We start from the raw sequence: 24,098 nt of genomic DNA, 5'->3' as shown, positions 1-24,098 counted from the left end.
GAGACAGAGAGAGACACAGAATGTGCCTTCTTTTGAGTGGGGCGATTAATTTCTTGCTCTTTTGCAGTTCTCACTGGGAGACTGTGGGTGTCTGCACCCCAGCTCTGCATTTGGATCAGTGCCGGCCTCAGTCTCAGCTCCTTCTCTGTGGGGCCAGCCCCTCCCCACAGACTCTGTTGTAATGAGAAGGGAGATTGGCGGGGGCTGGGCGCTGATATTCACTGAGAGTCTTACTGTTGCTTGTTGCTGTGGCCAGGGACAGGCCACTTCACCCTCTAAATGAGGGAATTATTGGGTTCACTTGAAAATCTGTTCTGTACTTCCTTTTCGTAGTGAAGACGTTCAGTGAATAGCAGGGCGTATTTGTGTAACTGGGAATGGACTGCATAGGCCTTGCAGATGTCATCCCACAGCAGTGGCTGTTTCGAGGGTCTTTACATATACCACTGGGGCTTTTTCAACACGTGTTTCTCAACCTGCTGTTATCCCCTGGACGTTATGCTGAGGCCAGGACCATCACATTGGAGACATCTTGATCCTACTTGTAGTGTGATATTTCCCAGAAAGAAAGGGAGACAGGTAGCAACAACCACTGGGTGAGGTGGTTTCCAATAGTGATAAACGCTCTGAGGAAAAGAAAGCAGGGCGTGTGACAAAGTGTCTCAGGTGGGAGGTTACAGGAGGGCCAAGACTTAGGCCCAGAGTTCCAGGGAGAGGCAGTAGCGAAAGCAAAGGGCCTGGGGCGGGCACGGACCCTGCTCAGGGCACAGAGGCCAGCATGCCGGAGGCCGGCAGAAATGGAGGCCAAGCTCTGTGGCTCAACTTCCCAAGTTCATAGGCCAGAGGGTGGTGGGTCGAGGGCCAGCCACCGTCTTCCTCAGACAGAAGCAGGGCCCACCTCGGACCCCCGTGATAGTCGCCCCCTTAGGACCCTGCGGTTAGACCCAAGGGAAGGGCTTTGGGGCCAGCTGCTGGCAGGTCCGGGTGGCATGTCCAGCCTTGGAATTTCTCTGGGCTCAGGGTCCCTCTAAACCTGACTCTTGTAGTTGTCAAAGAGGACACAGCCCTGCTGGTGTCATTGTCCCCATCCCCAGTGAGCACACTGTGCTCTTTCTGACGACACTCTGCCTCTGCCCTCGTATCCCTCTGCCCAGCCTGGAGACTCCAAACACACATACACCCTGTATACACGTACCCCACATACACATACACACCACATGCACCACACACACACACACACACACACCACGCACACATACACACATATGCACACATGCACCACATATACACATACTACATATATATACACTACATACACACATACTATATACACAAACATACCACATACACATACACACACATCTGGGAATATGTATGTGGCCTCGAGGTGACCCACCCAGCTGGTGTCCTGGGTGGATCCAGGGGCCTGGAAGGAACTGGTGGCAGCATCAGCTGTGGGTTTGCAGCCGCCACGTGGATGTCTGTGGCTTGGCCCTTGGGACTGTGTCAGCCTCAAGAAGCAATTCAGGCCAGGGCCCCACCCTTTGCCTAAAGGTCACTGGGAGTTCCTCCTGGAAAAACTTGTTATGATCGAGGTCACCCTAGAAATAGTAATTGGGTTGTTTAATTCTTATTATGAGCTGAGAAATTTTATTAGAAAATGACTGAAACTGACGAAACACTAAAAACCACCCATCATTTATTTTTAATTTGTTTACATCAGGAAGGCTTTGCCAGCCAGGCCCTGGGAGCCCTGGGTGCGTGTCCCTGCCTCCTGTCTGCACCTAAGACTATATGACCCATGTATCAGAACCAAATGGCTCTGCCTTTACCTCTGTTGGACCAGGGAGTGTGGCCCTATCTCGCTCTTTAGAACGAGTGTGTCCCACTCAACTCTAAGGATCATGTATTACTATTTCCTCAGTTTTCCCCAAACTGAGCCTCAGCCACTGCTGCTGGGATTATGTCTTCAGCGTTCTAGCTCATGGGGCTTTGATTGTGCCTTTCACACGGTGGCTTCAATTTTGAGTTGATAGAAGGACAAACTACAGTGGCCACCACTAAATTGGTACTTGCAAAAAGTCTGCACACATATGCACAGGCACTCTGCATAAGCCAGTGTCTCTCCGCAGCATGCCTCCCTGTAATTAAACGCACAGGGGATGCTGCGTGTCGGTGTCTCTCCCCCCAAGGCCGTCCTTGTCCCGACTAACTCCTTCCACACTGCTGGCGTCCTGTGGGGCTCGGGGTTACCTAGGATTAGGGGCTTTCCAAGAGCTGTGGCTGATGAATCGCGCTCTGGTGGGCCTCGCACTTGCTGGGGCTGGAGGATGCAGCTGTCAGAGTGGCATGTTCTAGGCGACGTGTTTAACTGCACAACGTGTCAGTCTTCGTCCTTTTAATTAGAGACCCTGCTTTCTTAGAGTCTGTCCACACCCAAATACAGGTGCACACACACAGCTACACTTACACCAACACAGACACACATACACGCTCGAACACACAGGGGCACAAACGTGCATGCCCACTCCCGCACACTCAGATGCACGCGTGTGCACATGCGCACACGCACACTAAGGAACCGAAATGGGTGTTCAGGCTCCTCACCCTGGAGCAGCCTCCATGCAGCTGCTTAGGAAAATGTGGTTTTATAAAAACCAGGGCACTTGAGCGTCTGTCTGTACCTGTGAAATCCCTACTCCCACTTTCTAGAAATCTGACTAGTCAATTGGGTTGCTGCTGTAACAGACACATAGATATTGTGTTTTGTTTGCTGGTTGATTTTTAATAAAGGTTCTTATTTACATCAGTCTAACCATCAGATGTAAGAAGTGGGCAAGGGGCTTTCTGGGCTAACAGTGCCCTGGGGCTGCCCTGAGGGAGCCTGGCAGCAGGAATCGGTGCTCCTTGGCAGGGAGAGTCCTGGGACCCCTCAGCATCTGCTCAGTGGGGGTGTTTTCTCCTCCACCCACCTTCTGCCTCAGACCCCCAAGTCCCATCTTGTGCTTGGGTGGGCCACAAGGGAGGCATTCATGGACTAGAGCAAGGCTGTGCCAGTTGGGAGTAAGACCCAGGGTACATGAAGCCAGAATGCAGATCTGAACACCTCCATTCACCGCCTCTGCTTGTCGGAGCTGAGCGTCTGGCCAAACCCTGCTCCACACTGGGGCAATCCTGACCCATGGGAGGCCTGGCCAGAGAACAAGAGAAGGCCTGCCTGCTAGCCACTCTGCATCTATAAGTTACAAAGTTTAAAAGTGTCCCGGAGAAGATGCTCCACTGTTTGTTCTAACCAGGGGCCTGGAAGGCAGGTCCGTGTTTGGAATCCTTGGGCCGCTTTAAGCAACGTGCAGGGACACGGTGCCCAGGAGAGCTGCATCCTGACCCCAGCCCTAATCCATGGCCTAGCCCCCTTCTCGTACACCTCCTGTGCCGTTGGTCTTGCACCATGGGGGCCTCATGTGCACGTGTGAGGACACCTGAGATGAGATACAGATTAAGCTCCACGCACGACCCCACACAGTTGCCCCGCACAGCCCCGGGCCTCTGACTCCCCACAGGAGAGCAGGTCTGCTGTGAGGCTGCGCTGCTGGAAGTAGTCCTGGGCTGCTTGGGCAGGGAAGGCAGTGGCTTAGAAGAGAGGCATGGGGTCTGAGAGGGTCTTGGTCCTTCGAGAGGCCTTAAGGCTCGTCTGGGTCCGGGGGTGGCATTGCCTTCTGTTTTCTTTATTTTTCTTTCTTTTTTTTTCAGGGAGGCAACAAAATGAAATTGAGAGAATATAATCTTTGCAATATGCTAGGCTAGGTTGTTTATCAGCTGTGTGGCTTTGGGCAGGAGACTTAACCTCAGTTTTGTCATCTGGAAACAGGAAGCAGACCCACTGCAGCAATGCCATGAACGTCCTTAGCTCAGGCGGCCTGAGTGCATCTAAATCCCGACTTCAGAGAGGCATCACCGGAGCCCAGAGAAGGCACAGCCAGCCCAGTGAGCTCCGGGTGCCCATTCCCATGCTCGCACCTCTCCTCCTTTGTCCTCGCCACAAACACTGAGGCCTAGGCAGTGAACATGACCCATTCGGCACCATTCCTTTGTACATTAGTACTCAGGGAGAAATGGACTTCAGAGACCTTGATCCCCTTACCCTGCCCCCAGACACCAGCTCTGGAAAGAGGGAGAGGGGCCCAGGCTGGTTGGGGTCTTGATTGATGAGCCCCCGACCAGCTTATCACCCTCCGATTGCTTTGTGGGAATTTGACACCAGAGTTCACACGCAGGGAGGGGTGACGAGATGTCTGATTGGGAGCCCTGGCTGGGCAGCAGGTGATTCCAGTGTCAAACAACACAGGCCATTGTCACCAGGTGGATGGCAGGGCCTGCCCAGGGGTGTCGAAGGCACTGTCTCCAAAGATGTTTGTTGATTGGAGGCCACAAAGGGCCTTGAGGACTTCTAAAGAAAAGAAAGTAAAAAAAGAAAGAGGGAGCCAGCCAACCTGTAGTGAGGATGTGCTAAAATTCTGGGCTAGAGAGGGCTTTTCCTTCCCTTCCTCTAGACTCCTGAGTTCCAGCCATTTATATCATAGGTCAGTGCTTGGAGGTGTAGGCTGGCGGGCCTGGGTTAGAAGTCCTGCGTTCGCCATTTATCATCTCTTATTACTTCACCTCTGTGGTTGGTTTCCTCATCTGTGATATGGGTACACTAATCCCATCTGCTCGTGAAGATGAAATGCATTCAGGTACGAAAAGTGAGAGATGGCGGGGCCCAGGGCGAGGCACGGAGACAGAGGGAAGTTCCCAGAGGGCGCATATTTGGGTACAGAACGTAGAGGAGTGGGGTGAGGGGAAGGGACTCAAAGCCGATTCCTGGGGAGACTGGGGGAGCAGCGAGTAGCAGGAAAAAGCTCTTCCTTGTTTTGAACTCACTGTGTTTTAAGTGGTTTTGAGGTCGTGCCTGTAGAAAATTCACAGAAAGAGCTGGAGACCCCAAGAAGTAGGGTGGGATGCGGGCAAGGCCATGAGGCACCCGATTTTTAGGAGGTGCTCACGCTAGGGGTCCTACAATGTCATGGTGGGCACCTGGGGTGAGGACTCTTTAGATGGTGGGTCCTGGGCCCTCGCTGGCCTCACCCTTGTCCTGGCCTTGTCACAGAGGAGACGTAAATGTGATGCCTCATACCGCACAGCCAGGAGGGCAAGTCAGTGACGTGAGCCGGAGCATGGGGCAGGTGGGGGCTGGCTGGAAGTCAGGAAATATGGGTAGAGGGTTGGACTGATAACCCAGCACACGGCAATGCTCTCAGGAGGAAACTGAGGCTGGAAAGACTGGGCCGCAGTGCGAGGGGCAGCTTGACCCCCAGTGGCTTCACTCTTCAAGTGTGGGGACCAGTTAGTGCAGCAGGGCCCGGGCTGCAGGCAGGGGGATCCACAGCCAAGGAGGTGCGTAGTGCAGGTGACCCCTCCTCCTTATGCTCACCCCAGGCTGCCCCCCCCAGTTGGCTGCAAATCCTCAGAGATGGGGGCAGATTGCAGTGGGAGGAGCAGGCCCAGGTGGGTGCCTTGGGTGGGAGTGCTCATGGGCAGTGGCTCCACCTCCCAAGTGGGGGCCCCTTCCCTTCCCCCTCCCCTTCCCCTAGGTCTCAGCTCCTTGGCCAGTTACAGCCCTGCCTGTACCAGCTGCTCTGTCTGGGGAAGGAGAAAGACCGCCCAGCTGTCCCTCATTGACATTTGGCTGTGATTCCCGCCAGCCCACCAAAGTCCCCACAGGAATGCAGCCAGCGGCTAATCCAGGAACCCACCTCCACCAGCCCTCGGGAGAGGAGAGCAAACGAGGAGCGGGGCTGGCCAGGCCCACCTCTGCCCAGAGGCCTGGGCCCAGGGAAGGGGTCCTTGGCCTTGCTGTCAGCTCCCACAAGGCATTAGAAGGCTGAGCCTGACCCCTGCCCTCTCCTGAGGGCTCTGGCCATTCTGTCCCTGTGGCCTGCCTTTGTCACTGGTGTTCTGATTCTGGGGACATGACCCTGAGCCAGGATGCAAATATGTCTGGTTCCAGGCCACATGCTAATGGAGAGAATGTGGCCATGACTAGAAAAAATAAATAGCACCTTATCTTGTTTGCCCATCTCCCCTGAGAACCACAGAGACGGGTGGAGGCGGGAATGCCCCGAGAGAGATCTTTGGGGCTTTTTCAGCCAGTCCTCTGTTTTTCTGAGGCTTAGGGGAGCGATGATGGTGATGGGGCCAGAGTGACTTGGGGTCAGCGCTTGCCACCACAGCCTGGGTCTCTTCACAGCGTTTCTTACTTTCTCTCCTCCACCTTGACTGCAGAAAGTGTCCTTGCCAGGGGCCAGGGAGCCAGGGGCCAGGGAGCCAGGGAGCTGTCTTGCCAGCCTCCTCTGGATTCATGACAGATGTGCACTGTGCCTGCCATCTACTCATAATCCATCCTCGCAGGAAGAAGGGAGGTTCCCCCCTTCCCCACGCCTGCAGGTCTGCCCCCAGTCTCTCAGCTGGGAGCTGGCACCTTTTGATAAAGTCCTTGGGGATGCCCCCTCCCCTCCATCCTCTGAAGCTCAGGGCTGGTGGGTGATGGAGGAAAGACTGGGCTCAGGTGACGTTTGACTCAGCAGCTGGGTCCCAGGTGAGAATGAACAGTAGAAACAGGACTGTTCTGGGAGTCTGCCGGCCTTAGGACTGAATGTGGCACTTGACGTACTTTCTTTGACTAATCCCTGTTAGCACCTGGGGGTCGCTATTAAGAGTGGATTCAGTTCTGGAATTGAGCAAACAGCCTCCAGGGGGTTGGGAAATGGGGTGCCACACAAAATGGGCACAAGGTCACCCCCCAGCACGGAACCAACAGAACAGGCAGTGGGGAGGAAGCTTAAAGAGATGTTTGTTCCTGAGCCCAGTCTTTCCTCCATCACCCACCCTGAGCTGATGAAACTCCCATCCAGGGCAGTGAATTGGATCAGAGGCTTTGCATCAGAGATGGAAGGCAAAGTCTTGGGGAGAGAGTTCGGCACTGAAAGACATATGCCTTCATCCCAGGACCAGTGTTCCCGAAAACACACTGAAACTAGAGAAGCTCCTGACTGACCCCTGGCAGGTGGTGCTCCCCGGCTTTGCCGCAGGGGGCCTCTGAGGAGCAGGATGGAGGCTGTGGCCACGCGACCACAGGGGGGTGTTGATGGGGGCCTGGGCCTGTGGGGGGCTGCACCTGAGTCACCTTCCCTTCGCTGACATCAGATTCCTAAGTGAGAGGGCTGGACTATAGGGTCGCTCAGACTTTTTCCTGATCCAGAAGTCTGATTTTATGTTGCCAAAATATTAATTCCAAAAAGAAGTGCCTCTCTCATTCATTCCTCACAGCTGAACTCGGCTGCGAGCGAGCCTGTCCTGTGATGTTCATCTTTTACCTGAGGGACTTTAGGGTGCGCTGGGCAGGCACTGGGGGCTGTGCACTTCAACCAGATCTGGGTGCGAATCCTACCCCTGCCACTTCTACCATGGATAGGCCCTGCAGCCTCTCTGAGCCTCTATTTGTTTATCTGTAAAGTGGGAATGATACCCCTGAGAGAACTGAAAGGAATCCTCTGGAGTGTGAGCTTCAGGAGGGCAGGGACTTTTGCCCTTTCTATCCCCTGTGGCCTTTTTATCATCAGTCACAATCATGTTCCAGCAGAGGGTGGACACTCAGGACACATTGTTTCGAGTCCTGCCCCTCCAGCCTGGCAGTACCTTCCCTCAGAACACAAGTGTCCAGCAGTCCCGAGGGGCCTGCCCTCCATCCTGCCCACCGCTGGCCTTGACCACGCACTCTGGTCCCCTCCCTTCATCTGTCAGGTGACAGTATCACCAATTCTGTTCATTAAAGGGGTCCATGGGGCCCCAGAACCCTTGTTCTGAAGATCGAGCATGGACCCCACGCTGGTCTGCCTTTCCCCTTGGCTGCCCACGTGGCAGCCTGTAAGGCAGAGGGGGGGGGAACGGGAATCAGACACACCTGCACTTGAATCCTGGACCCCGAATGTGGGTCCTGTTACCTGGGGACATGTCACTTAATCTTGTGAGCCTCTATTTTCTCTTCTGAAACTCACATTGGAGTTGGAGGGAATAGTATATGCTCAGGGCAAGAGGTGCAATATCTGGTCTTGCTTTCTTCCTTTCTGCCTTCGACCTACCACCTCCTGCTTACACTGATATTAGGAGGTATTTTCAACACTGTCGAGTCCTTTGGAATAATGAGCTTGAAGTAGAGTAATTAGCTTTCTTGGTGAAAATAATTTTAAAACTCATTATGGAGGGAGATGTTTGTATAGCAGAGACATGCTCCGGAAGGACTGGGAGCAGGCGCGTTTCCTGGCGCACCCTCATCAGTCACTAGAGGTTAGAATCCCCCTAGAACCAGAGGTCGGGGAAGATTCTGAGGTTAGAATCCCCCCAGAACCAGGGCTGACAGCCGCGAGCCCTGCAGTCTCCCTCGAACCCTAGACTCAGGCCGCTGCCCCACTGCTCAGGGCGCCCAGGATTTGTGCACCGATGTCGAATCCCGTGGTACTCGCCGCCCTAGTCTTGTGACATGTGCAGGATTTGACTTGTGCACTGCTCCCTGCTGCCTGAAACGCTCCCGCCATGGACCTCTGGGCCGCCTCTCTCTCTGGCTCTCCTGTCTCACCAGCCTCCCCTCCTTTGCCATTTTCTCTTCATGTCCTGCATATTTTAATGCTGGCACTGAGACCTAGTTTGGAGACTCCTCTCTTCTGTCTCTGCCTCTGAGGAACCTCATCCACTCCCAAGACTAGAAGCACTGTCTCTGCACCGGCAATTCTCCAGTCAAAGTCAGGAGCCCTTCCTAGAGGAGGTCCTTGCAGTCTCTGGTGACACCTACTGGTGCTTGGCCCCTGGGACTTTCCCCTGGAGAAAAGGAAGGAGGTCTGAGGGACCAGGGACATTTGAAATCACACAGTAGCTACCCCTACCTTCTCCCTGGCTTTGAGAGTACACTTGGTACCGGGGCATGCCATCTCTTTGTTGCCCTGAATTCCAAACCCTGCCTGGGGTTAAGATGAGGCTGCTTCTGACCTAGCATCTCCCCACCGCCTCCCCCACTCACTCCTCCTGAGCTGGGGGAGCTTCCCTGCCAGCCCCCAGGTCAAGGCAGCCCCTCCCTCCTCAGGCTCTGCATTGGCCTGAACCTTCTGCCTGTTTGCTCTTCTTCTGGCTGGTTCCCACCCCTGTTAGCTCTCAGCTCCAGTGTCCTTAGTCGAAAAGTTTGCCCAGACCAGTGTATCTGACGTGGGTCCTGGACCCCACACCCAGCACCCCATCACATCTCCCAGAGCTTCAGACACAGCACTGATCGCGTGATGCCAGCTTGCTTTCTGTGTCTGTCTCCTGGTTTGATCTCTGCCTCCTTCTTTGGCACCAAGAGGGCAGGGCCACCTCACCTGCATGTTTGCATGTTTGTTCTTCACGCCAGGACGTATGTGCCAGGCACTTGGCAAATATGTGTTGGCTAAATGAATGAATGAGCATGTATTAGATGCCAGGTGTTGCGGATGAAAAGGGGCCACATGCTAACCTAAGTAGCTCAGGGAGGCCTGAGTGGCAGCCTTGCAAACCTAGAGACCTAAAGTAACTACAAAGCTTGGTCTGAAATTAAAACTTATTAATTAAAAGCAGTTTATGGTGGGTAGTCATGTCCAAGGCTAGAATCTTCCCAGACAAAAGTCAACCTTTACCTTAACTGAGCCTGTCTTGTCTTCTTACATCTACAATAACAAATTGTTGGAATGTCAGAGTGATTTTCCTTTTTCTGGGCCCCTCAAAGCACAGGTATGGCTCTGTGGAGACCACAAATCCCCTTGTTGTTATTGAGTTAATTGCTGACTGTTAACTGTTCTGCACCCGCCTAAGTCAAAGACGTGTGTGTCCATCATTTTACTTCCTATCCAATCCCAGAGCTTCCCCCCTTCGCTTTCTCCCTCCTCCCTGATCTATCACCCATGGGTTTCATGTAACCCACTTAGGTCTCCTCTTTTGATTGTAATGTATAAAACAAGGTGTAAAACTGCCATCCTCCAGAGCATCATCTCAAACTGTTGAGATTCTGTTTCCCGGCAATTATCAACAGTTTGGCTCAAATAGACTCACAAAAATTCTTCATAGGTTTGAATGTTTCTTATGCTGACAGTGTCATGCCAACAACTTCCCATACATTATCCCATTTAACCTTCAGGATGACCTTGAATAGGGAAAAAAACACCCACAAACTTTTACACCTATTTCTGGGTCTGGACACAGACATAGAAGGAGAAACGGACATTTTCTAGGTGAGGTCTGCAGACTGCAGACTTTTCCACCCACCTAGGAGACATGCACCCCCAAGGGTCCTGTTTCAGCCTCAGTTTACACCAGGGAGCAGGCACCTGCTGGGGCTGGAAGATGAGAGATGGCCCTGGCAGGGCCTTTCTTGTCACTGCTTCCTTTGTTTCTGGAGGTTCCAAGCAAATTGGCACCCTTTCCGATCAAAAGCTGTGTCAGGAAGGACCCAGCTGTGTCAGAACCTAGCCCACAGGCCTCATGCAGCACCGCTCCTCCTGAGCCAGAGGATGTGTGGCCCTGGTCTCGTGGCCCCAGTGCTCGCAGCTGTCAGCAGGTCCAGGGGGACATTTCTTTGTAGCAATAGCTTGTTACTTTCCACCAGGCTGCCTCTGAAACCTTCACATGAACACCCCCTCAAACTCTGGGCACCCTGACCACATCTTCCATCCGTCAGTCAGCGAGGGGACTGGGCACCTGGGGAGGCAGCTGGTGCCGGTATCCTTTGGCCTAGAAGTGAAACGCAGGCCAGCAATCTCCGGGACGGCCTAAGACAGGAGGTGGAGGTGCAGCCCGAAGCTTGGGTGGTGTTCTTTTCATCTCACTCAGTCCACACCGTGACTTAATAGCAGTCTTTGTTTCTTTACAGCTGGATGACCTCTGTATCCACCTGTAAAATATGGAGGCTTATATCTGCCCTGCAGGGCTGGGAGGGGTTAAATGAGACTGTCGTGTGACCTCAGGGCAGTGCAGCTGTCAGTGACAGGCTGCTTATTGCTATGTTTGCAGGCTGCTTTCCAGTGCCGAGATGTGTGGGTAGAATAAAGGCCCCGTGTTCAATGCTCAAGCCCTACTGCCTGGGTTCAATTCTTGCCTCTGCCACTTGCCAGCTGTGTGATGTTGGATGGGTTACTTAACCTCTCTGAGCTTCAGCTTCTCCACATGTGAGCACACCCACATCCCAGAGCTGCTGTGAAATCAGAGCACAGATATAGAAGCTGCTTTGCCTGGCAGCTGGTGCACAGCAGAGGTGAGAGTGCTTGCCTACCCTTTTCCACCAAGGTTGCAGTTCTGGTCCCTCTTTGTTCCTTGGGGTGTTTCCTGGCCCCCACCACTGACCCTCCCAGCGTGGGCAGGTATCCATTGACCAGTGTTCAGAGTGCTCTGCCATCTGTCTGCCTAGCTGTCTGTCTGTCTCATGGTGGCTCCCTAAAACTCTGGGCCTGTCCACCTGGCAGGAGGCTCCTGGGTACAACAGTGCGTATTGATCACCATGAGGCCCTCTGTCAATGTCCAGGTCTCCTCATGCAGGCTCAGCAGCCCCCCAGGACTCAAAGTTCACCTCTGGAAAGAACCCATGTGGCCACTGCCTGGTGCTGGGCCCCCTGGATCCTCCAGCAGCTTCAGCATCTAGGACCCCAGGGCCTGGCTCAGGTCCACTTTTAAAAAATAATGATAATGATAACCTAAAAAACTGTGGTAGGAAGTCATGTGTAAATCTTTATAGCAAATTTGAAAATACAGTTGACTTTTGAACAATGTAGGTTTGTCTGCCCTTGTACCTGTGGTTTCACATCCGCAGATTTGACCCACCTCAATGGAAAACAGCATTTGCTGTTGTGCTTGGGAATCTGAAGTCGGGAGCGCAGAAATACTGTTTTCCGCCCGCGGGGGCTGGAACCTCAGATGCAAAGGCTGACTGGAGAGCCAAAAGTTATCCTGGCTTTTCCACTGCGGGGGGTCAGCACCCCTAACCCCGCATTGTTCAAGGCTCAACTGTATGGAAAAGTAAAAAGGAGAAAAATCCTCCAAGTTCTGCCCTCAGAGGAAGGGCAGCTGAAATGCCGTGTAGGTCCTTCCAGACACCCGCATGCATGCGGGCTTGAGGTGGTGAGCGTGCTGGAGTCGTGCTGAGTCTGAATTCTGTCTCCACCACTAATTAGAGGTGTGACTTCAACAGGTCCTCCAGCTTCCCTTAACCTCAGTTTTTTATCGGCAAAATGGGTGTGGTAAGTAGCGCGGAGAATGCTGAAGAGCACGCTAAACACCGTGCGGATCCTCCGCACGCCCCTCCGTCCCGCCAGCGGGAGTGCAATTCCAGCGATGCGGGTGCTCGTAGGTTCTTATGGCTCCTATGAGGCCTTACTCTTCCCACTCCTCTTGAGGAGGGACCTGCTGGGGTCCAGGGAGACTCAGCGGGAGAAGTTCAGGGAGTGGGAGGAGCATGCGGCTGCACTGAACCGTCTAACTGGCTTCGGTGAGAGAGAACGGGACCCGTTGGGGGCTTGGGCCAGCAGTGGGCAGGCTGATGCGCTTGCAGTCTGCCCACCCGGGGCTCCCAGTCCCAGCTGCGTGTAAGCGCGCACAAGCGGGCCAGACTCAGAAAGCACCTGAATTCTATCAGCTCAGAGTGAGCAAGGCCCTTCTACAAGTCGGGGCTGTCCAGAGGCAGAAGGGGCCCCTCGAGGTAGCAAGCTGGCTGGCTGGCTGTGCAGGCTTTGGAGACAGACAGACTTGGAGCCCGATGGGCTGGGTGACCTTGGGCAGGTGACCTTGGAGAGACTGCTTGGGGCAGTGGAGCCAGCTTGCTGGCTGTACCATTTCCTGGTCTGTTTCCCACTTCTCTGTGCCTTTCCTGCACTTCTGTAAACAGTAGCACCTATCCTGTAAGGTCGTGGCGAGGGCTGGATTAAGTGTGTCAATGTACTCAGCGTCTGGTTCAGAGCAGGCCGTCTGCATGCCTGTCTGCTACTCACAGAAGTAACTTCATCCCCCAGCAGGGCAGGCACAGTCCCCAGAGCCTGGGCGTGGGGAGCTCAGTCCCCGGGAGCCGTTGGGATTGTAACCACTATTCGTATCATCCCAGGCCCGGAGCCTGGCTCGGTGCCCACTGGCTCTACAAAGTGGGAATGTGTGGACGATTTCCGGCTGGCCCTGGAGCTGCGGAGGAGCTGTGCCCTGCGTCTGCTGCTGTCTGACTCATCTCTTCCCTCCTCCGCCTCTTCCCTGCCCACTTGAAATGTCATCATCTCTTCTGTGGTGAGCTGTCCTCAGCAGCAGCTGCCTTGAGGTGATGGATGGGCAGGGGTTGCCTCCCCTCCCTGCTCACTGAGCCCTCAGCCTCCGCTCCCTGCTTCCCCTGGTCCTGCTGATCTGGACTGGGGCCGCCATCTCTACCCCTAGATTCTAGAGGCAGGTAGATCTTTATTTAAGTTCAGGTGCTCCTGTCTCATGAATTTCTTAGCCTCAGTTTTTACATCTGTGTAATGGGAACAAATTGACCTCCTAGAATGGTTGTTGTGGATGACGTCCCCAGCTGGGTGATGGGAACACAGTAGGGGCTCAATAATTGCCAGCACCCTCTTTTCCCAATTGGAGACACTCTTGGCTGAGAGCCAGGGATGGCTGGCTGTGTGTTCTCCAGACAGAACCGCAGGTGTGTCAGCACAAAGCAAAGGACACCAGAGACCGTCTTCTGCAAACCTTCTTCCTCCCCCAAAATGCAAGCACACTCTCCCCTTTGCCATTTGGTAAACTGAGAATGAGTTGAAACATTTTCCCAAAGAAACTAAGGTGAATTCCTGGTGTGTCCCCTGGGGGCGTCAGCTCTGGTCAACCAGAATCCAGCCTCTATTGATGGCTTCTGTTGAAACAGAGCCCAGATACCGTGGGAGGAGAGATCCCTTTTCTCTCCAGAAGCCTACATGCTCTATTTACCCAAAGACAGAGGGAAAAGCGTGTGTCCGTAGGTGGCAATACATGAACGTAATCAGCCATGCCCTTTTTAGTGCTCTCGTGTGTTCAAGGAGGAAAATCAACCAACTGACCAGGAACTAACTGCAGAACATGTTTTGATTTCTAAGAACTTACCTGTGTCCTTAATTCCAGAGCTGCTTCTTCTGCGGATCCTGTGTGATTGCCCGATGAATCCATATTTATCAGGATAGGGAGCACAGTCTGTCAGTAGCCCCCTAACCAGAAAAATAATGGACCTGCTCTCACCACCCCATTAATTGTCCTCAGTCACTGGGAAGGAGAAGCTGGCCCTCAAATCCTTCAGCCTGGCTCATCAATGCAGCTCAGGAAGGAAATGCCTGCAGGTGGGGCATACACTCTACCACAAATGAGGAAAACCCAGCTGCAATGCCTAAGACAAAAAGAGGTTCATTTTTCCTGTGCTTTTTACCTAGGCCAGGGGTTTGGGGCCCTTCTCTCCTCAGTTCTCCTAGACATAGCACGACACGCTTCCCCACCCCCCACGATGTTATGTCCAACGTTTGAAGAAGGAAGAAGGGAAAATAAACTTGCCCGGACCATGTCTGTTCCCTTCCATCAGGAAAAGCAAACTCTTTTTAAGAAACCACTCCTCTCCCAACTGATGCAAACTTCTGTTGTTTGTTTTCTTGCCCAGAACTGGGTCACACGTTCGTCCCTAGCTGCAAGAGAGGCTGGAAAGATGGGCTCCAAAGTAACCATCATTGTCTTAGACCCTCCAGCCACAGCTTTTCTCCTTGGGCTGAAAACTCTGCCACTCTGAACAAGAGTGACATTCTTTTAGCCAAGAAGGCACTGGGAAATGATATTAGGCTGACAACTCATGGTGTCTCCCTCCCCTTCATGCAGTAGTCCGGGGGCTGGTGAGCTCGTCTCACTGGCTCGTCAACATTACGATGCAGCCCATGTCTGGAAGGTGGCCCAGTCCACTGTTTAGCGTTTCCTTTTCAGTTCAGGTGTCACTAGTCCTTTCTGTTCTGCGTGAATTCAAGACCTGTCCATACCTGGAGCTGCGAGGCCAGTGTAGGTATGGAGCTGGACTGAGATCCAGCCAGGTCTACAGACTCCCACTCCCTGGGGTGGCGGACAGGTGCACCGGTGCCTTCGACATGGCACGGTCAGCTCTAGGGCCTGGGGCGGGAAGAGGGTCTCCTAACCAGGGTGGGGTGACTGAGAGCAAGGCCCTGGTCTTGGGCTCAAGGCTGAGAATCCTCAAAGGCGGGGAAGGAGCAGCTGTGAAGCCAGGAGACAAGACGGTGTCTCAGCGGCTCAGACGCTGTCTCGTGTTTACGTGTTCTGAGGCCATCACCACAGTCAGCCCACGAGTGCCCTGAAGGCAGGCACTGTGACTTCTCTGTTACCCCTTTCGTGTGTCCCCAGAACTACCTAATTGACTGGAACTTTATAAATATTTTAGTCTGAATAAATGTGTTAATGCAGAAATAAATAGATCATTATCCAAGACATGGGCATATCTTGGCCAAAGGGATATGGTTATGGGCCGAGAGGGACTTTGGATGCTAACCCTACCTCCCCCCAGGGCGGTGATCCCCAGGACCCCCACAGCCCTGGGGAGCTGGCTGGAGAGGGTATTTTGGGAGCCGTTTGTCCTGACTTCACAAAGTCAGCTATAAATTGCCCCTTAAGCTTCTGTGAGGCTTAGTGATATCCCCAAAAGAGGACTGGCAGCTGGTGTGGGGAGTCTGATTCCTTAAAGCCGTCAGTGCAAGTCCTAACACCTTTGAAAAGCTCCATCTTTTCTGCATTCAGGGTCTTCAGACCATCCTTGGCCCTTGGGGTTCGGAAATCAATCTGTCCCCTGGGGATATCTGCGAGACGAGGATGGGTGGCTCTGCCCACCCTGAGCTCCCGTCGCCAGCCTCCAAGGGTTCGTTCACAGTCAAGGACAGAACCTCTGCGTCAACTCATTTTAGATGACGCACGGTCCTCGGCCATCGCTCTGGCTGGCTGCCCAAGTTAAAGCAATTGATCACCACCCTGCAGCTGCTGCCGCCCTGGGTGGAGCCCTCTAAATACTGCACAGCGCCTGCATCCTATCTCGCATTGGGCCCTAGACAGATAGCTCCGTGCTGGTTCCAAAATAACCTCTTCCTTGGGGCTTGTCAGACCTCCTGGTGCCTTTTAGGATAAACATTAAAAATAGCTCCTCCCAAATCAGGAGCGACCTCACTTGTTCCCCTCACTGCTGGTTGGCAGAAGGGCCCCAACCTGCCCCACACTTGAACATTTATACCCCAAATATGAGAAGAGGTCATTGTGCGTGGAGCTGATGAGATGGTGATGCGCCTAATGATGTGTGGTTATAATATTAACATGTGTAACCAAGTTGCTCCATGGGCGGGGGGGTCCACACTAAGCTGCCTCAGGTGTTAAGAGGGGCCTCTTCTCCTGCCCCAGTCCTGTCGCGGGCGTGGTCTTGCCCAATCCTCAAAGCAGCCCTGGGGTGAGGGGTGCTGCGGAGGGCCTCCCACGCCACAGATGCTCACAGCCAGACCTAGAGGTTAGGAGAATAGCAGTGGAGCCCACACTGGGACCCAGGACTTTCAAGTTCAAGTTGGTGGTCTCTCGGGGATTCATAGGGCAACTAAAAGAGTGCTTTTTCTTTCCAACTTTTTCTTTCAAGGGAGGAATCATGAGGATGTTTAGACAGACATTTATGTAACGTCCTGGGGTGAAGTTTTTTTTACTGCACAACACCCAGTTGCCTCTGTATGACTGGGCAGTTTTGCATTCTCCTGGGACTGTACCGAAAGCTCCTTATGGTGGCAGAAACAACACCTTTCTGGTTGGTCCCTAGCACATATGACCCGTGTGACTAATGTCCCACTGACTTGGAATTTTCATGTGTAAATTTTTGAGGTTTCCTCTGCCTGTGTCTTTGTGCGTCTGGCTCAGTCTTACCGCTCCTGTTGGAGGAACCTCAAGCCTCGCTTTCTAGGAAGGCTTCCCTGACCTCGACCTGCCGGGCTGGGCACTGGTTCTGTGCCTGGGTCCCCAGCAACCCATGCCCTTTTCTGTCATGTATCACACTGTTTTGGTGTCTGGCTCCCTCTCATGGAGGATGCTCGGCTCCTCCTGGGTGGGGAGAAGGTCTTGTTCATATTTGCATCTGCTCCAGGCACTGGACATCCTCCATGCTGTGAGACTGGGAGGGGATCCATGTGAGGTCCCATTCTACAGAGCGACTGTGGGTGCCATTGGCTCATTAGCCTCTGTCTCCTCTTGCTTTTCTCAGATGTGCTCTGCCCCAGCGTCCGTGTGGAAGGAGATCGCTTTAAGCACACCAACGGCGGGACCAAGGAAATCACAGGTGAGAGAGCAGAAGCAGCCCCAGGCGTGCTCACTGCAGTGCCTGCTGGGCCTGAGCGCCACCCTCCCTGGTTCAGGGTGGCTTCAGCTGCCCCGTGCCCGTGCCTGTCTTGAACTAAGGCGGTAGGGTGGTCTGAACTGTGCAGGTGGCAGCTCCCCTCAACGGACCACCCAACAGTCAGGAAACGCACGTTTTCTGCTGGGGAGTTGCTGGTGATCCTGGAGGAGTCGCTGAGTAACGCAGGAGCATGAGCGAGTGGGTGACGGAGCTGCTGAATGTGTAAGCCGATGATTGGCAGGGCGAGCAGAGGGGTGAATAACGAATGTTGGGAGCGAAGGGGAGAGTGAGCCTGAGTTATAAATATGTGAGTGAATCGATGGGGGGGAGAGCAAAGGGACGCGTGACTGCAGCCCTCCTCGGGGGCTGTCTGCACGTGACAGGCCTACTAGGCACCTGCGGGCAGCCCCGCCCCTCACCAATGCCCACTGGGTCGGGGCCCCTCTCCATCCACCACATCTCGTCTCGGGTCCAGTTCCAGCCCACGTGTGACACTGAAGGGTCAGGCTCCCCTCCTAGGCTGTGAGCCATGGACAGTCAGGACCAGGCACCAGGCAGGTGCTGCCAGACCCTCCCCATCCCAGGACCTGCCAGGTCAAGGGCCACAGCTGAGGACACGGAGGTGCCAGCATCCGCACCTTGTGCCTGGGGCTGTTTCTAGAATGGTGGTGGCTGCGCTGCCTGAGTGCACAGCGGGCGGGGGGGGGTTAGCAGTCCTCAGGAGCAGCCCCCACCAGTGGCTGTGGACACAGAAGCCCCTCCGCTCTGCTGCCCCTCAGGGGGTTAATCTGAGGTCCACTGGGACCCCACTTCCCAGTTCCCCAGGTGGATCCAGCGTAGGGCTGCCCTCATCAGCCGCTTCCTTCCCTTCCCCACCCCCACTTCCCGCTGGCACCTCCCAAACCACAAGCGCCCGAGCGCCCTGGAGGGGCCAGGTGGAAAAGCTGCTGCTCCCCAGCCTCCTCCTCCACGAGAGCACCTGGCCTGTGGTTGCTGCTCAGTGCGGGGCCGGCACTGTCCGGCTTCTTTGTCCAGCTCACGGAATGACTCAGCCTGTTCACTTTGTTAACTCAGTTACCTTGAGGTGAATATGCTTACAGCTGAGTCACTCTGCCCAGAGGGCGAAACTGCTGGCCAGTTGGACAGAGCCATCCCCACTGAGGGCCTTGGCACTCGGTCCCCAGCCAGGCTCTGGCTCTCGGTATCAGTTGTCCCTTAGCCTCGAGCATGGGTGTGCCTGCCTGCCCCTGCCCCGGGAAGCTGCTGTTCAAGTCAGTGTTGAGATGAAATTCTCAGCGTGCTGCTTTATGCACACGTGGCTTCCCGAGCCGTGGATCCTTCCTAGCAGCATCTCTCCTAAACGATGCTTCCTCCAGTGCGTATGTCCACAGAAGGGAACGGTTACAACCATAATGCCATCAGCAGCAACAGTTGTAACCATCCACAGTTAACGTGTGCCGAGGGATTTGCATGGGCTTCTCATTTAACCCTCAGAACCCAAGAGGCAGGCACTGTTATATATCTTACGTCTGGGGAAACAGGGGCCCGGAGAGATTAGGTAACCTGCCCGAGTTTGTGGCGGAGTCAGGGCTCACATCCAGACCATCAGGAGGAAGGAAAGAAGGCAGGAAGGAAGGCAGGCTGGAAGGAAGGACACATGAATGAAGAAATGAATCTGCCTCTGCCATTGTGAGCCAGACTGAGTTGAAGGCTGTCCTGCAATTCTACAGACTGAAGGGCCCGAGTATTTTTTTTACTTAAGAATAGCAAATTCTTGGTGGGAATATTCAGTGTGCATGTGTGTGTGTGCCTGTGCATGTGTGTGCATGTGTGTGCACACACACATGTATATGCAGAGCAGTGAACAAATTCTTTAGTCCCTGGCACATGAGGAGGGTCCTGCTGAACAGTCTGTTTGGTGATTGGATGGAAATGGGACCCTCTATTTGGAATCTACTGTGTCGATCTGGAGCCCTGAAGTGTCCCCTCCCCTCTGTGGGCTCTGAGGCTCCCAGGAATACATCACAGTGCCAGGTGGGCACCCATCAGCATGCTGGGCACATCCCCTGTTTGTGCAGCTCCAAGGGCACAGAGAGCCCGCAGTATCTATCATCGCCTCTAATTATCACCAGCCCAGAAAAAAGCTCCAGCCATGAGGAAGCTGAAATTGGAGTCATGGAGAGACAGAATCTCAAACTTGCCAATTTCAACGCGATTGGGTAATCGGAGAAAAAATGTGGTTACTCAGAGCCTCACCTCCAGGCTTTTCCTTAAATGACTCTGGCTATTTTCAGGGTTTATCTGGACTGGCACAGTGAGGATTTGGAGAACAGACAGGCCATTTGGGGGCAAAGATCTCAGACTGGCCCTGCCACTCACCAGCCAGGGGACTGAAGTCCATCTCCTAACATCTCGGAGGCTCAGTTTCTCTATTTATGTAACAGTGGATCTGACCTAATGTCTCTGAGGATCCGTCTTGGCTCTGATAACCAAAGGTTTTGCAAATTCAAGCAACTTTCCTAGGAAGTTAGCTATTTGATGTTTAAAGAATGTGCTAGGGACAGTGCAGGTCCTCAGACTTTTGGCCTCAGACTTCTGGAATTTCTCTCTCCTCCCACATCAGCTCCCATATCCAGGTAATCAGCAACCCCAAATAGTCTGCAGCTCAACAGCTTCTTCCTTCCTCCTCCCCAGCCACATATTACCGAGTCTTGTCCTCACTGGGGTCTGGGCTCCTCCCTCCCCAGCTTCCAGAATGGCCTTTGAGAATGGACACTGGATTGTATTTCTCCCTTGCTGTAAAGCCCTTCCATGGCTCCCCATTGCCTGCAGAAATAAATTCAAACTCTCCCACGTGGCTAGCAGAACCTAGCCTGACCTCATTCCTAGCCAGTGTCCCCCTCGCCATGGCTCTTGACATCCCGAAAAAGCCAGGATTCCCAGAAGAAACCTGGCTGACTCAGGTCCAGTGAACTTTGCACCACCCAGCTCCTTTGTAAGGTTGTTTCTCCTTCTCTGTCTGACCAGATTTTATTCTCCAAAGTCAGGCCAAGCCCTGCCTCCTCTGGGGAGCCCTCCCTGATTGCTCCCTGATTGCAAGGAAAATGTCCCCTGTGCTCCTATACATGCCCAGCCGTTCCTCTTCCTTACAATTGACTACCAACCCTGCTCATCCATGTGTCTGTTTCCCATTAGACACTAAGCTTTGGGGCTGGGATTTTGTCCTGCTCATAAACTGGAATGCGAGCAGCCAGTGGGATATGGACACTGTCTGGTGAATTCCCCCCTCCTCCCCTTGCCTCTTGCCACAAATGGCGCCACAAACAAGAACAACTACAGAAGCTCCTGACTTTCTGAGGGACGGAAACCGAATTCAGATCAGGCCCCATTCCTCAAACTGCTCACCACCTACTGAGGGAAGCAGGCCCGCGGACAGGTGAGCCCCGGGCGCCTCGGCCAGACCCCTGAGACCCCAGCAGCCAAACTTCCTGGGGGTTCCAGCGCAGCCTTGCGGGGTAGACCTCAGAAGGAAAGGGGGGAGCAGGGGCAGCCGGTGGACTGCGGGCTCCCGGTCCCCCTGATTCCAGCGGCTTCCGCCAGCCTGACCTCGGAGCTGCACCTCCCAAATTTCATGTTAGGCAATCGCCTCTTCATCGCGTGGCGCCTTGCGTCAGAGTCCGTTTACCTGGGGAATATTTTTCAGTTTCGTTCCTGCCCTTATTTATTTCAGGCAGTTCATCTCCTGTCTCGGTGCCCTTTGCTGTCACCCAGCTAACTGCCTGCTGGTCAGAGTTTTTCATGCTTCAGTCTTTGTTTCATTCACTGAAACCGGAAAGTGGAGCACGCGTTTGCTCTCCTAAACTTTTGTTTTTGGTCCTCCCGCACTCGATTGCTAGAGGGAACCCGCTCAAGGTGGCGATTTCCAGGCAGCCGAGGAGGCTGTGGGTGGCTCTGGGCACGTGCCCACCAGCGTCTGAGAAAGAGCCAGCACTTGGCGGGAGCCTCCAGGGGCAGGACCCTGAGAGAGGCCTCGGCAGTGCTGGGGGGCCGCTGTCCTTTCCTGCTCCGTGCAGATGAGAAAGGGAGCTTTAGGGGCTGAGGAATCGCACCAGAGTCCTGGAGCTGCGGAGTCTAAGAACAGGGACAGGACGGGCCCAAGTGTGACTCCGTGACATGCTCTCTCTTCTCTACCTTTGCTCCCCAAATCAAACTGCCAGCTTCTCTTGAGCCACACCTGTCACCTCCAGCTCACCACTTCCAGACAGTGACTGCTCCAGGGGGTTGCCCCCAGGCAGGCGGGGGAGTCAGTTTAACAAATGAGAGAGCACACAGGGACCCACCTGCACCAGCCTGGTGGAGATGACAGCTGCGGGCACCTGAGAAGCTCGGCTCTGCCTGTAGGGACCCACCAAGTCCTCAAAGGAGGCAGGCCTGTGAGGTGTGTCCCTGTCCCTGCTCCTGGAGGAGGAAGGCTTGAGTGTGCCGACGGACCCCTGCCAGCGCTGAGAGGCTTCAGACCCAGGACAGACTGGCTCCAGCCCCTGCCCCTGCCCACCCTGCCTTTCTCTGGCGGAGAACCTGAGCTCTGGACCTCTTCGTGTCCAACCCTGCAACCAGAGCTGTGGGGCCCGCCCTGGCCTTCTTGGCCAGTCAGGGCATTCCCGCCCCCTGGGACACTTCTAGGTGCAGGGCCCCAGTGCACTTGCAGCTCTTCCAGTGGATCTTCTCGCATGGGGCCCAGTCAGGGCCACCAGCTGGTCGTAGCTGGGGCCGCGGGGCTCTGTGAGGTATAGCACAGAGCTACAAGGGCACCTTGTGCCTGCTGTCCCCCACGATGCTTAAAGAGCAGCTTGTGTGAGTGAAGTGTCCCATGTGGGCATCCTCAACGCCCAGGCCCCTGCCACAGGGTCACAGCCAGGACACCTTCTGCTTGCCTGTGCTGACTGCCTGCTAGGCCCTTGACGGCACCCAGTTCAGTGGGATGCCCAGAGCTGCATGTCTTGCCAGCTTTTCCTGGGATGGGAGCGGGAAATGGAAGCTGTACCTCTCCTTACTGCTGTTTACATTTGTTCCCAAACAGTTCCCCTGGGGGAGTCCCCCTTTGCGCTCCCCCAGCAGTGGGCAGGCTGCTTTTGCAGAGAGCAGGTGGGCTTTTTCTTTGTCTCTGTGCCCCTCTCTCCAGACTCACCCCCACTCTTGTCTTTGCACAGGTTTTGACCTGATGGATTTGTTCAGAGTGAAGAACATCTTGGGGGAGCGAGAGAACGGGGCGCAGAGCGCCTATGTCCGGATGGGATCCTTCCCCGTGGTGCAGAGGACAGAGTGCGTGGTCACCTCCCCTCCATCTGCTGCATTATTTGTGAAAAGGGTTAGATTAGGCCATTTTGTTTCCTAGTATAGATAGTCTCTGTTAATGACTTTTCCCCCTGCCCTAATTGTAATAGCTTTTTCTTGTTTTTTAATTCTATATGGTCTTAGTCCCTCTATATGGATATAGATAAATAGAAACACATAGATATATAGATATAGAATACCTATAGGTATAAATATATAGATATAATATCTACCAGTATCTATATGTATATGTATTTATACATCTATATATATATATGTGTGTGTGTGTTATTTCAAACATATAAGAAAAAAGTGTGTTTAGAAAGAAAACAGTAGAATAGTTGGACTCATGAATGAAATAAGAGAGAGTGAAGTGAGATCTCTCTCCATGGCTGCAGATCTCACTGTCTGTGTCTGTGCAGACAGGAGGGGAAGTCCTAGCCAGAGACCTTGGCATCCCTGGATCCTGAGGGGTCCAAGCGCTGAGTGCCAGCTCGGCTCCTAGTGCTCAGGGGTGGTCCTGGGTGCATCCCAGCTCAGTCAATGACTTTGATCACCCAGGCCAACTCCAGGCTTAGATCTGTGAACCCAGAATCAGGGAGGGAGGACCAGACTTTGCCAAACCGAGGGTCCCTGAGGGTCTGCCCGTCTGAGAACCAGGAACCCAGCCGCCTCCTCATTTCCCTTCCTGGCTCTCTGGCCAGACGGCTGATGGAGAAGCCAATGCCACGTGCACTCCCCAGGCAGCTGCCTGCCCCCAGGTCTGCAGGGCAGGGTCCAGGCGGCTGATGAAGGAGAGCTCTGGAGACCAGGCCCTCTCAGTGTGAGCCTCCGCCTGCCACTCCCCAGCCACACTGCGCGGAGTTGGCCCTCAGAGCCCGGCTGCCCAGGCTACAAAGAGATCAGAATGCCTTCATTACTTCTTGTGAGGGGCCACTTTCATTCTGAATTTGGGGGGAGCTGCAGGGAGTTGGGGAACTCCCCCACATGGGGGCTGGCTCCTATGCTCACTGGAACCCTGGGCTCTGTGGAGATGGGAGGATGTCCTGGTGCAGGGTATGGGGTCCAGGGAGGACAGGATATGGTAGGTGGGCCTTGCTGCCAAGGGACAGGCATGGAGACGTAAGGCTGGGAAATTCAGCTGCGTTTGACCCTGGGGGACAGCCGTGTAGCCTTTGCCGTGGATTTTGTCAGGGACAGTGATGCTGGGGAGGTGGAAGCATCTGTGGTGGGTTTGGACCGGCTAAAGGTGGGGCCAGGGCCAATGGAGGGGCCACAGGAAGGT

General features: G+C 54.2%; 1 protein-coding gene across 2 annotated transcripts in view; it reads left to right on the top strand.

The window, feature by feature from the left end:
- The window catches only part of COL22A1 (collagen type XXII alpha 1 chain), a 197,501-nt gene that overhangs the window by 26,116 nt on the left and 147,287 nt on the right, over window positions 1-24,098 (top strand). For both annotated transcript variants that reach the window (XM_081116359.1, XM_081116358.1), the window contains exons 4-5: window positions 17,348-17,422; window positions 22,690-22,801. In XM_081116359.1, the coding sequence (XP_080972485.1) occupies window positions 17,348-17,422; window positions 22,690-22,801 (187 nt within the window). The remainder of the gene's footprint in view (window positions 1-17,347; window positions 17,423-22,689; window positions 22,802-24,098) is intronic.

Source organism: Miniopterus schreibersii, assembly GCF_964146895.1.
Source record: "Miniopterus schreibersii genome assembly, chromosome: 17".
NCBI lineage: Eukaryota > Metazoa > Chordata > Mammalia > Chiroptera > Miniopteridae > Miniopterus > Miniopterus schreibersii.
The sequence above is the reverse complement of the archived record's forward strand: the minus strand, read 5'-3'. Positions and strand labels throughout refer to the sequence as shown.